This window comes from Hipposideros armiger, unplaced genomic scaffold (genome assembly GCF_001890085.2).
Source record: "Hipposideros armiger isolate ML-2016 unplaced genomic scaffold, ASM189008v1 scaffold_1209, whole genome shotgun sequence".
Taxonomy (NCBI): domain Eukaryota; kingdom Metazoa; phylum Chordata; class Mammalia; order Chiroptera; family Hipposideridae; genus Hipposideros; species Hipposideros armiger.
The window spans coordinates 166,019-179,084 of record NW_017732559.1 but is presented as its reverse complement, the minus strand read 5'-3'; the positions used below and the strand labels follow the sequence as shown (position 1 = coordinate 179,084).

The following is a 13,066-nucleotide window of genomic DNA, read 5'->3' as shown; positions in this document are numbered from 1 at the left end:
GTTTGCACTAACATTATAGGTACAGTGAGCTACTCTCATTTGTTAACTGGTGACTGGGGACGCTCTGACAAGTCAAGTTTCCAGATGCCAGACAAAGTCCAACCATGCAAGCAGGCCTTTCTAAGGACAGCAGTCTCTAGGCTGCTGGGCTAATGCTTTCCTATAGACTACTTTTTAAATAACTTTAAAAAAAATAACTTTAGAAATATTTGGTCCACTTCCACTGAGGTGAGATTGTGCAGCGTCACACTGATACGGATGAATTTTCAGGCATTCGGTGGTTATAAGTCTCTGCCTTCAGCTTTAAGTCATGATGATGAGAAAAGAAGCTGCCTTTGGGCTTGGTTTATGTTCTTGGAGTTGAGAATGAGGTGATGGCATGTGTCCTGCCTCCCAGATGACCATAGTGCTCATACTAACTCAGTCCTGAAGAGGGGTCTGATTTGGTGACTGTGTAGGTGGCGCCTCTATCCTCTGGGCAGGTCGGCTGTGTCAAACCATAGTTATCTCTAAATACATATTCATGCATAAGCGGGAGTGAAGTCGTCTTTACCAAGTGCTCACATGGTTTAACACACCATCTGGTTTCTTCACTCCCTACAAGAAAAAATGCCCGCCAATCTTGGCCCACTTTCATACACGGGAACATAAAGGCTAGGTGTGTCATTTCTTTATAACCCCATTTTGATATTATCAACTAATTCAGTCACCTCAGCACTCAGTTATCCTGTCCGTGAAGCAAGTCCTTGAGCCTTCCTCTAATGGTGGGCTTTGAGACACACATTGCCTTCAAGACCACTGCTTTCTTCACTTCAGAAAGTAAACGCCCTTTTTAGGTCCTAGATGGGCTTCATTTTAGATAACACTATCAGGTATCAAGTATTACTGAATTTCTATTGAAATATCTGCTAAACAGCAAGGAAGAACGGAAGCGTCAGAGAAAAGAAGTAGTTGATTTGTGTGCACAATCCACCTGTATGATATAAAATTAAAAGCCAAAAGGGGATGATTCATACATATTGTTATTAATTTATGTTATTTGTAATGCTGTCTTTAGTTTTATGGAATGATTTTGTAATAACATGTGTATGTTTTGAAAACCTGCACCTATGTTAGGGGCTTCCTGACATTTTAAATGGTTTACTCTAAGTGGCTGTTTTATTTTTTGACTGTTAACTAGTTTTAGTTGTTTGCTTTTTCTCCTCGTTTTTACTAGTCTGCTAGAGTTGTCCTGAAATAGCCGTGGTTTATTTGTATTCATTTACAAAACCGTTGCATGCAAACCTTTTGTTTCTGTTTATTGTGTCCACGTGAATGAGCTGCATGCTGATGTGTAAATTCTGAATGTCATCTCAAACACACACACACACACACACACACACTCTCTCTCTCTCTCTCTCTCTCTCTTTCTCTCTCTCTCTCTCTCTCTCTCTCTCTCTCTCTCTCTCTCTCCTTGAAAACAAAAATAAAAGGAAACAGAAATATTTAAGTAAGCTGGCATACTCATGAAGTATAACAAGTGTGTTTACACATACAGTTTTCGAAGTTGGCTTACCATGTTAAAGGGAGCTCATATAGCATTTTCTTTAATCTTGTCATTTTCTCAGTGAGTTTTCATATATTTGGGTGGCATGAGATAAATACATAATCTGAAAAAAATATGTAATTATACATGCTCCGATAAATACATGATTTCATTTCCATCCTATGAATACTGTTCTTCCATGTTTTATCATTCAAACTTGTGGTTTTCCTATTTTGGACATGTTTTTTCTCATCCTAGGACATATAATCAAAAGGTTTTCTTAGAAATATTTTTCTACATTTCCATTTTGATTCAGTTACCAAAACCAAAGCGCCCGTATTTGAAACCTTGGGCTGATGTTTATTGTAGCATAGGGATCACGGTCATCATTCCAGTTGTGAAATGTGGATAACACTTACATTTTGGACCTTTTTTTGTTTTAGAAAATGTAGAGGATAGTACTGACGAGGATGCACCTTTAAACAGCCCGGGATCAGAAGGAAGGTAAGAGAGCCTTTGGAAACTTAGTAGATTTTACTTGTTTCTGTAATATTTTTAGTACTTTTGTCTTGTTGCTTCAAACAATTACCTTTATAAAACAAGTAATTTTAAATTTTATGGGTACATGAATAGCACTAGAAACAGTAATATGGAAACCACACTAAGTCATGTTTAACCACCACAAATATTAAAATAAAAATATTGGAATATTTAAGGAGGGAAAATGAATTATTTTTTAATTACTTCATTTTGATTTTTAATATTATCCTTTTTTTTTCCATAGATAGGCATATACATTTTTTTCCACAGTTGTAAACATGGAGGACATACAGTTTGGATAATAAGTTCCCTTTCAAATTGTTTTTATTAAAATGTATTGGGGTGACAATGGTCAACAATACTACATCAGTTTCAAGGGCACAATTCTATAATACATCATCTGTATATTGTATTGTGTCTTCACCACTCAGAGTCAGTTCTCCTCCATCACCATGCATTTGACCCCTTTACCCTCTTCTACCACCCCCAAGCCCCTGACCCTCTGGTAAAGTTCCCTTTTAATTTTGTGGTTAATTATTTATTTTCAAATAGCACGCTGTCTTCAGACCTTATGAAGCTTTGTGGTGAAGTGAAACCTAAAAATAAGGTAAGGAGGATTGAAAAGGCCAGGTAAACTTTTTTTTTTTTCTTGCTGTTCTTCTGTTATCACTGTTAAATATGTGGCTGCAGGCTTGACCCTTGATAGGTTAACAAGTAGGCATGCTTTTACCAAAGCTTTCATGTGTGAGAAATTTCTTTCTTTAACATATTCCCCTTTGAAAAAATTTTATATTGAAAATTTTCTCCTTCATGGAACTTTCACTTTACTGTAGTCTTCTTCTTTTACTTTTTCCACTAGATAATTACAGAGACCAATTTTTGTTTTCTTTTTTTTTTTAGGTTTCTTCTAAAAGTTTATTACCCATTAAGGAAGTTATGCTAATTTATTAAAGTTGCCTGAAGTTTATATTAATATAGGAGATGGTCACAAATTACTAGACAGTAGTAATTTAGAGCAATTGGTTAACTAAATTGTAGACCTATAGTGGCCTATAATATAAATCCTTTGAATTGGTGGGAGATTTTTGAAATTTTAGCATGCTTGTATGTTCTGAAGTGTTTCATACTTTGTTTAACTAGTAGTAGCCTGAAGTGGTTTGAATAATAAGCCAACTTTTTATCATCATATTGTATTAAAAACTAATGAGGCTATGATGCATATTTGTAAAGTTCAAAAAAATATATAAATGATACACGTTGTGAAATGTGTAAGATAAACATGGTACATGTCAGATTGAATGTTGGTAGCATTTCATACTAGAGGGATTAACTAAGCATTTTAAGATGTTTGAAAACAAAGAACTCTTGCAGTGCTTAGTAAATATTTGAATGGATAGGATCAGGACCTGAAAGAATAATACTGTGCAAATGGACAGGACGAATTTAAGGCCTTTAGGGGTTAGTGAGGTAATGTAAATGAGTAATTTGGCTGGATGTAAAATCATACATCGGGGTCGTTATGACAACCTGAAGAGGACATGCCCCATCTAAAGCAAATGGCCAACTCTTGCTCATTTTTGCCATGTTGGAATATGGGCCTAACATAAACAGGTCCTTTGGTTTTTGAAGAGAAGCCTTAAATATGGATTTTTATGTAGAATTTCCTTGTCTTTAAAACACTGGGCAAGCCAATCAAAAAACATCTCTAAGCTCGATGTGTGGTTTTCGGAGCTGCTGGCTTAGGGATATGTAGCTTGTTTTCTAACTGAGTGACTAAGCGGAAGTTACCAAAACTCAAAGAAAAGAAAACATTCTTGTATTATTTGGATCCAGTCTTAAGCGGAGGAAAGAATCTCTTAAGGTAACATGCATCTTTCAGGCCTGTGAGCCTCATTATTCCTGCCCTGTGGGACATCAGAGAGAGATGTAAAATGATGGCCTAAATGTCATCTCCTGAAAGAGCCACTGTGTTAGGAAGCCCCAAGAAAAGGAATCTTCTCTTCCCTGGGCCATTGGAAGTGGAGAGAATTAACAGTGTAAAAGAAAATGGCTGCAGGGCTTTCTCTTCCCCAGAGTTTCCTGAAATGCTACCTACTACTTCTTTGGAACTGCAGAGATGCCTGGAAGGATCTCATGCCATTTCTTTTTCCTTATTTCAAAAAGATGACCTTGACTATTTTTTAAATAGGTGTGTACCAGTACTCTGTTAAGTGCAGGGGATATCAAGTTGAATAAAACAGGTGCCTGCCCTACTAGAGACTTACAATCTAGTAAGCACCATGATTATCTGTTAAGACCTTAATGATAACACCCCTGAGCAACAACAGGGTAGTTGCTTGGTTTCAAGAGTAAGGAAGAGAATGCATACAGTGAGTTTAGATGCTAGGAAAATGACCTTCACCTGCCTCTTCATGACACCGAAAGCTTGTGCAGTCTGGTGTTAAATTATCCAGCAGACAGATTAAACACATAGATAAGGCATCAGTGGAACAGCATAACAAAATAGAGAAAGAGATGTAAACATTGATAGTAAGGTATAATTTAAAATAAAATTAAAATTGATATTGAATAAAGCATCTAAGCATAGAAAAATTTTAGAATTTAGTTGAGCTTTCCTGGAATTATATTTTGTGTTAATTACTTTCTTCTTTCTTTCTCTCTTTCTTTCTTTATTTTTATTTTATTTTATTTTTTTATTATATGCTGAGGGAGCTGGCCATGAGTGGCAGGATAGTACAGTAATATTGGAGGTAGATTGCCTGGTTTTGAACCAGGCTTTGTCACTTACGAGCTGTGTGACTTTGGGAAAATGACTTAGCTTTTCTGTGCCTCCATTTCCTCAGTTTTGAATTAGGATAATGATAGTACATGCTAATATAATCAAGTGTGTAGAACAATACCTGGCATACAATAAGTACAATACAAATGCTGACTGTTATTATGGCCTGTAAAATCCTTATCTGGCTATAGCTCTGGCTTGTCACCATCTTACATACTATGTTTGATACCCTTGCTAGGAAAAGATACGCTACATGTTTTTACCTATTTCAAACTAATATTAAATCTCTATTTTCTGATCATCTCTGCGCAAGTTTGCCCCTGATTGTTTTTCCTTCCTTCCATTCTCTGACTAGGCCCGAAGGAGAACCACCACTCAAATGGAGTTGCTGTATGCAGATAGCAGTGAACTAGCTTCAGACTCTAGTGCAGGAGATGCCTCCTTGCCTGGCCCTCTTCCGCCTGTTGCAGAAGGGCAAGAGATTGGAACGAATGCAGACACAAGTGGTACCTGTGCTAGGGAAAAAGAACTCCCTCCCCCACCTGGCTTCCCTTCTAAGATAGGCAGCATGTAAGTCTGGCCCAGCTACACTAACTTTCTTTCTTTTGGCTTTTCTTTTCTTTTTATTAAATATGCATGTTGCTAATTCCTTATTTCTATTTTTTTAAATGTATGTAAATATGACCTCTGGTTTTCAAAGTCATTTTTGTTAGGTATTACCTCACCTAATTTAGGGGACATTCGAAATCATTTGAGATGAGATGTTCTTTGTTGAATTGCATTGTCTTGTTTCTCAGTTTTAGGGTAACTTATGGAATTATAAGTTTTATAAAAGCTGATATATGAATTACAGATAAAATGTATTTAGAAACCCCTAAATTGAAGTTATACCGATAAAACCATTATATAAAACTGAAGCCTTAAAACTCTTAAATTTTCTCTAAATTATATATGTCCCAGTTCTAAGAGCCTGGTTGGGATACTAAACCTTTCCTGACCCTTTAAAAAGAAAAAGAGAAATATGAATTACAAACAATACATTTTGTGCTTTCCTAATTCTTTGCCTTGAAGCACATTACATGTCTGACATACATGTACACACAAAGTATTTTCATTGGTATTATTAAAAATTTAAAAGAGGGAATATTCTCTTTCCCATTTATGATAATCTTAACAAAAATTATTCTATTCAAAACAAATCTTATTTAGAAATTTTTCATTATTATCTTGAGGACAAATAAAGATTTCCCTAGACAGGCCAGTATGTGTTGTATGTTGTGTGTGTATGTGTGTTTTGAAAGTTGTGTTAAAATTAGACCATTCACTGATAAAGATCTTTAATGATGTTTTTCAAACTAACCCTCACACATGATCTAGCAAATGATTTATAGGGTGAATACATCACAGCATTGAGAAATATTGCCAAAAAGCAGCACATGCTATATGACTCTGCAAACAAAACATAACAAACTGTCACCCTTTGAATATCTCTGTTTTCCATAACTTTCTTCATTTTATGAAGATAGTTCCATGGTCTTCCATTCAGTAAGCCCATCTGCAACCTTTAATTCCAAACTTAATTTTAATGATGACAGAACTTTCTTGCACGTGCTTGAGATGGCCTATGTAATTAACTATTGGATTTGCTATTCGAGATTGCTAACCAGCATAGCTTGTGGCTTCAGTGCATTTTTGATAAGATCACAATAGAAGAAATGCTTTTGGCGAAGGTAGTAAAATAGAGCTGAGGACAGGTTTTAGGAGCCCACATACATATGTTCAGCATTTAGTCTGTCAGATGAGTAGAGACTTTTGGAACTTCAAGACTAAATCTATGGCCTGCAATCCAGATTCAGGTAATACCTTCTTTTTGCCTTTTTATTCATTTAAAAAAATATATCCTCTTTGACAAGTAGAAAATATCTTTTGGACTTTCTCTTCACATGAATTATCTTTAAGTTTTCATAAATTCAGATGCTTGTGTAATTCTGTACAAATTTAAGAGCTGGTCATGCCCTTGCTACAGGAACTCTTAAGCCATTTATTGCGTGACTTTCATGCAGAAGGTAAAATGATTTACTCACGTGGCCCTTATGACTTAATTGATGCAGAATTTCTAAAATTTGATTTCCTTTGATTAGAGAAAGTAGGCACACAAAGTTTAATTATACTTAGTTTTCACTTTTAAATGGGAATCATGTAAGCCCTTTCTGGGGATCTTGCTTCCCAGTTCCTCTGTGGATTTTTTTACTTGTTAATATGACTAGCTAAGGATAGCAAAAATTTATTTTTTCAATTAAAATTTGTTACCGCCATACATAAAATTCATAGTCTTAAATTGTCAATTACATAGCCACTATTCAACATTTAATATTTATGAAGGAAGAATATTTTAATTCTAAAAATATGTTAGTTACAAATTTAGTAAAATAGTTAATTAAAATAATTATGTGTTTTTTTTGCGATTACCTATAGCACTGTTTTGTTGTGACTATGTCTAAATATAGTTCATTAAATCTCATTGTTTCTCATATCCTGATATTCTAAAATTTTGTTCTTCTAAAATGGTAAAAATAATTTTTCTTCAGCGGAAGCAATTCTGATCAAACTTAAAACACTTATTTTTAAAATAAAATATTTATTGTAGTTAGTTGGCAGTATAGCATTGACTTTTATATTCAAAGATAATGGGTTTGCATGTATTTGATAAGATTACTAATTTAAAAATTCAATATATAGTTCTTAAGCTTTCATTAACTAGAAATAACCCATGTAATATTCTCCTATCCTAGTTTTATTTTTTTGTTCCCGAGAAAACGTCCTCAAGTTCCAGTTATTAATCTATTAAAAATTTTAGGTTGACTATCTGACAAAGAAAGTTATATGTGCATTTTAAAAATGAGATGATTACAGAATCTTTTTCTATTTTAGTTCCAGACCATCATCTCTATCAGAAAAAAAACTACCAGAGCCTTCCCCTATAACCAGGAGAAAGGCATATGAGAAAGCAGAAAAATCAAAGGCCAAGGAACAAAAACAGTAAGTTGCTCATAATTGTATCTATTAGATTGTGTAACATGCCTGCTGCCTGTGGATACTAAAGGACAATAGTAAAATTATTCTGTAGATTTGGGCTGGCCCTGTGCCTGTCACTGATTTGACTAATGAAGGCAATTGGGTCAGCTATTGGCTTGGCTAAGTGGTCTTCTAAAGTTCTTGGTCACACACACCTGTATAAATATTTGAGCACTTGTCCCCAATCATGTACTCTTAACGTATTTTTCAATCACTTGTGTATATTATTATCAGAGTTAATATACACTTGAGGAGAGTTTTATTAAATGTATAGTTCAACTAATCTTCTAGGGAAATTTGAAGTTAATTTTGGCTGTCACCTGATGAAACTGACATGGACTTTACCTCTTTAAAGGGGTTGACAAAAAAACCCCAACAACTTAGAGGGTGTGAGTTGTGCCATTTCCTTGGTCTTCTTTTGTGTTTCAATTGGTATTATCAATGGTTTTTTTGTTTTGTTTTGTTTTTGATGAAATCTTTTAAAAGCTATTAGTATGTTTTGTGAGGGTGAGTTGACTTAACAATGACAACATGACCCACTTAGCTGGGCGTTTGTAAATTGCAACACCACAGCATGCAGAAAGGTGAATGAATGGGCTACAGCCACTGTCACCCTCTGCTCTGTGGCACGCCTACTCCTCCCTCAGGACACCTAATGAATTGCATGTGGCAGGTGGATCTTTGACGTGGCCTTGACTGACAATGCCAACGTACCTTTAAATATTGGTAAAGAAAATTTCTTTAACATAAAAATAAAGATAAAAGGAAGTTTTCGTATATTTTCTGTACCTAAGTGGACAACCTTATACCATCCCCCTTCCCTGTGCACGCTCTCTACTTTGTCCACTGGTTTAGCTGACTTGAATATCATGGCAATTATCCTTCTAATCATCCTTGCTTCCTGTATTTAAAGATGTAATTTGCCTGTTTCTACTGATTCAAATGTCTCAAGAATAATTGGGAGATGGGGAATGGAGTAAATCAGTAATTTAAAAATAAATGAATGAATTATTTGAGTAGGCAAATTACTCTTTAACTCCCTGGATCTGTTTTCTTGCCTGTAAAATGAGGAACTTGGTTTCAGCTCTAAAATTGTATAATTTTAAATTTCGCTTGCTTTATTTGTCCTGACTTTAGGTTTCAGCAGATACAACTTTTCTTTAGTGCCATCTCGTGGCCAATGTCACAAAATTCAGTGGGAAAAAATGTTTTAATTACATTGTTCAGAGTGCGTTTTATCTTACAAAAAAAGAAGAGAAGAAGGAAGGAATGAAGAAGGGAGGAAAGAAGGAAGAAATTCTCTAATGACAAGCTTTTTTTTTTTTTTAAAGCATGTTTCATGTAACATTCCTAACAAATCATAACCAATTAATGTTCCACCCATTTAATGTTCTTTTTTTCTTGTAGCTCAGACTCTGGAACCTCAGAGGCTAGCCTTTCACCTCCTTCTTCCCCACCAAGCCGACCCCGTAATGAACTGAATGTTTTTAATCGTCTTACTGTTTCTCAGGGAAACACATCAGTTCAGCAGGATAAGTAAGTCATTATGGAAAGGAGCCCCAACTATTTATTCTGACAGTATTCTGAACCTTTCAATACAATGTGTAGAAAACATTTAGCCATCTCTTTCTGTGGGAGATGGAGACTGACTTGTCCACTCTCTCCCTATTTTATGTGTTTGTCCAACAGGAAATGAACCACATAGACAAAATCACTGAACATTATTTTCCTGCTGAACATTATTCCATTTTGTAGATTTGCATTACTATATGTTCAGCACTTGTCTTGCCTTTTCTTTTACATTAGAACTGAAAATAACTTTGAGAACATTTGAAGTTTAAATTTCTTGGGATGCTTCAGCTTCTACGAGCCCACAAAAGCCTCTAATCCAGATAGCCTGTGTTGAAAAGAGGCAAATTATTTTTGATCTTTGGTGGATAGAACAGCCTACAAAGACCATTATTATATGGGTAACATGTTATTGTCATTTGGTTGTTCTGTACAAATCCACCAGAAAAGTTCACTAATTGTGCTCTTGGAATAAAAGAGTACCTTTATGAGTGAAGGGATAGGACTGAGGGTGGGTTGTTGGGGAAGAGAAGTTGGAAGGGTGTGGAAAATACTATTTTCATTAAATAGTGAAAAAGTATTCTCACATTGAGCCAGAACCTCTCTTGTTCGGTACTAACAATGCTGCCATAAGGTATTTATTAACTCAGACTTATCTGCTTTGCCTTTGAATGATAACATTGTATATGTAAGTAGTTGATAGCCTGTCTCCCACCCCAATTATTTGTTTTCTGTGCTATAATCTCTCTGTTTATATCAACAATTTCTGAAATTAATAGGATTCTGCTTAAGATGTCTGGAGTGTTTAGATCATGGTAAATGGCGCTATAGACTTAGAGAAACATACTATCATTTTGAAATCATTTTTAATCTACTTAATTTATGGGTAAAATACTTGATTAGATTTTAAAATAGTTTAATCAGTAGATGATGCATCCTTTAAATTGATCTACATAGGTAAATATTATGTGTTATTGAAAAAAGACTCTAACATTGTTAAATCATACCTCTCATTTAATTGAGAAAAGAGTAAATCTTAGGGATGTCTTTGGGAAGTCCATTTTCACTAGTGGTGTGAAGAATTGCTAAATCGTGTTTGCCTTGTGTTCTCAATCATAAAGTTTTCTGTCAATCTTTTGATAATCTTGACAAACAAACCATAGTTCCATATCTTTTACTGAAATATTTTATAAGCTACTAACAAATGACTGTTGTCATTTCTGTAAGTTGCCTTAAAATAACTGACCACTCTACACTTTCTAAAACTCAGCTACCTTTTGAATCACTTGCTTTGGGGTTCCTTTTTAAGACTAACATGTTTCGTCCACTGGATGTAGATCCCACACATTATTTCTGCTTCCAGTCCATGCCAGCAGCACTTACTCCATTCTCATTGTCAACAGGCTTATTATACAAGCTAAACAGATTTTCATAACCAGACTCACTGCCAGTCCTAGAGGGTATAGGGTAGGGCTGACAGGAGTGGGTCACCTATTTTTCAAATCCCACTGAAGCTCCCCAACTATTATTGAGTGATGCCCTGGTCAGAACTGCGTGTTTTTGAGATGTTAAAAATCAAAGATTATTAAATTATGAGTGATTTGTTTTCCTTGCAAACATGTAATGTATTTGGGCAACTTCCACAGCAGAGTCTAAATCTAAAGTAGTTATCAAGATGAATAAAATTCATTAATACTTATTGAAATGAGCAATTTTGTCTGGTACTAGTCAATTAAATACAATCTTGAAGTGATGTATTTTACTTACTTGATATTGTTCCTCTTCGGAGACTACATTTTAGAAGTGAGGATAGATAGATTCTGTGGATCAGTAATAGAAAGGTTTTTCCCAAAGTCTTTGTAGAAAACATAAGAATCAAATATTTTACCTGATTTAACTCTGCATTGAATTTGCTGACATCCAGTGCAAATAGAAAAGCAGGGTGCTATAAAGGAAGCATTTGCTATACTTCTATTATTCATGCTGTTAATTTTCAGTTCAATCTCAGTGTCTTTACCTGTTGACACCTGTATCCTTTATCCTCATAATTCTAACTCTTTCACTGTAGGTCTGATGAAAGTGATTCCTCTCTGTCGGAGGTACACAGGTACTTTCTTTCTAACTTTTCTATATTCTGGCATTTCATGACGTTCTAAAATGCCTTCCTAGAAACTCTAAGCAAGTCTTGTTTTTGTTGCATGCATAACTTGTTGTAAACCATACAGATGCACTAATGTTTTTACACATATTAATTTTAATATGTTTTTGTGATATATGTTTTAGAAAAAGTAGTGGCAGACGTGTTTTGCATAATATCATTTTGATATTTGTTTTCTATCTGTAATCTAAATCTTCTCTTTAAAAGAATTAAGTTCTATAATATTGATTTCAAAAAGTTTTGCTCTTCAGTGATTAAGTATTTCCAATACCTTAGAGTGCGGGAGGTGAATACAGTGTATTTTCTTGTTTGTTTAGCAATTTTAAATAAAAAGTTTATGGCAAGTTTTGTGATGAAAAGAAGGTATACTAGAAAGAAAAAGGATACTATGGTACTCCCCCCCAAAAAAAAGGAAAGAAAGAAATCGACTGTAGAAGAGCTTTTTACTTTTTTTTTTTTTTTTTACCAATAGATGCTATTTTTAAAATAACAATGTTGAGTTTTTTTCATGCTGTGGGTTTGTTTGGACCCTTAATTTCTCTTTCTTCCTCTCTATCATTTCCTCTTCCCACTTACCATATGTATTCTCTCTTTTCGCACTCGTTTCCCTGTTTTATGGCCATTTTGCTGATCATCAGTAGATCCTCCAGAAGGTAGGCGGGGGGGAGGGAAAGGAAATTAATCTCATTCACAGTATATTGCAAGACTTTTCTGGTTTGCATGGAACAATAATCAGTGCTTTTCTCCTTCAAATCAAGCCTGTTGTATAAGTTTGCAACATTTAAAGAAACTATTTTAAAGTTGATTTTTCTGTTTCATAATGTGAATAGATAATTCTAATAGAGAAAGAAGTACCATGGATGTATGTTTCCAAATTCTAGGTTTTTGAAATTGTCTTTGGTGTAAGGTAATATATATATATATATATATATATATATTAACTCTACTATCTGCATATTTGAGAGTGCTTTTCAGTATTTAATTAATAAAATGCTATATTTAATGTTGAGATTAGTTTTCTTCAGAAGTCTGAGTAATCAATGATATTAAAATACATAAGAATGAAAAAGAGGCTCACCAGGAGCTGTGCCATCAATAAGTCACTGGAGGTATATGTTTACTGAGTGCTTTTGTAATATTACAACCTTTGACATGACAGAATGGTATTGGATGTTATATCATCAGGGGAACATTTAATAAATTCTTGATTGACAGAATAGTTTTGGATGTTGCATCATTGGGGAACATTTAGTCAATCCTTATGATAAAGCTAAGAATCTGAAGGAAGGGAATCTTTGGAGACATAGTATCACACAATTGAGGCAACTGTATTTTTTCTTAGGATGACTTGTGTCGTTAAATGCTGATCAGAAACAACTCTTAGACTGTAGACAGCGTGTTGGAATACATATACATATAT

At 34.6% G+C, this 13,066-nt stretch overlaps 1 protein-coding gene across 1 annotated transcript in view; it reads left to right on the top strand.

Moving 5' to 3' along the window:
- Positions 1-13,066, top strand: part of KIF21A (kinesin family member 21A) — a 165,703-nt gene that overhangs the window by 137,344 nt on the left and 15,293 nt on the right. The window contains exons 22-28 of the mRNA XM_019632962.1: positions 1,969-2,029; positions 2,618-2,672; positions 5,200-5,414; positions 7,776-7,883; positions 9,327-9,455; positions 11,557-11,595; positions 12,285-12,299. Coding sequence (XP_019488507.1) covers positions 1,969-2,029; positions 2,618-2,672; positions 5,200-5,414; positions 7,776-7,883; positions 9,327-9,455; positions 11,557-11,595; positions 12,285-12,299 — 622 coding nt within the window. The remainder of the gene's footprint in view (positions 1-1,968; positions 2,030-2,617; positions 2,673-5,199; positions 5,415-7,775; positions 7,884-9,326; positions 9,456-11,556; positions 11,596-12,284; positions 12,300-13,066) is intronic.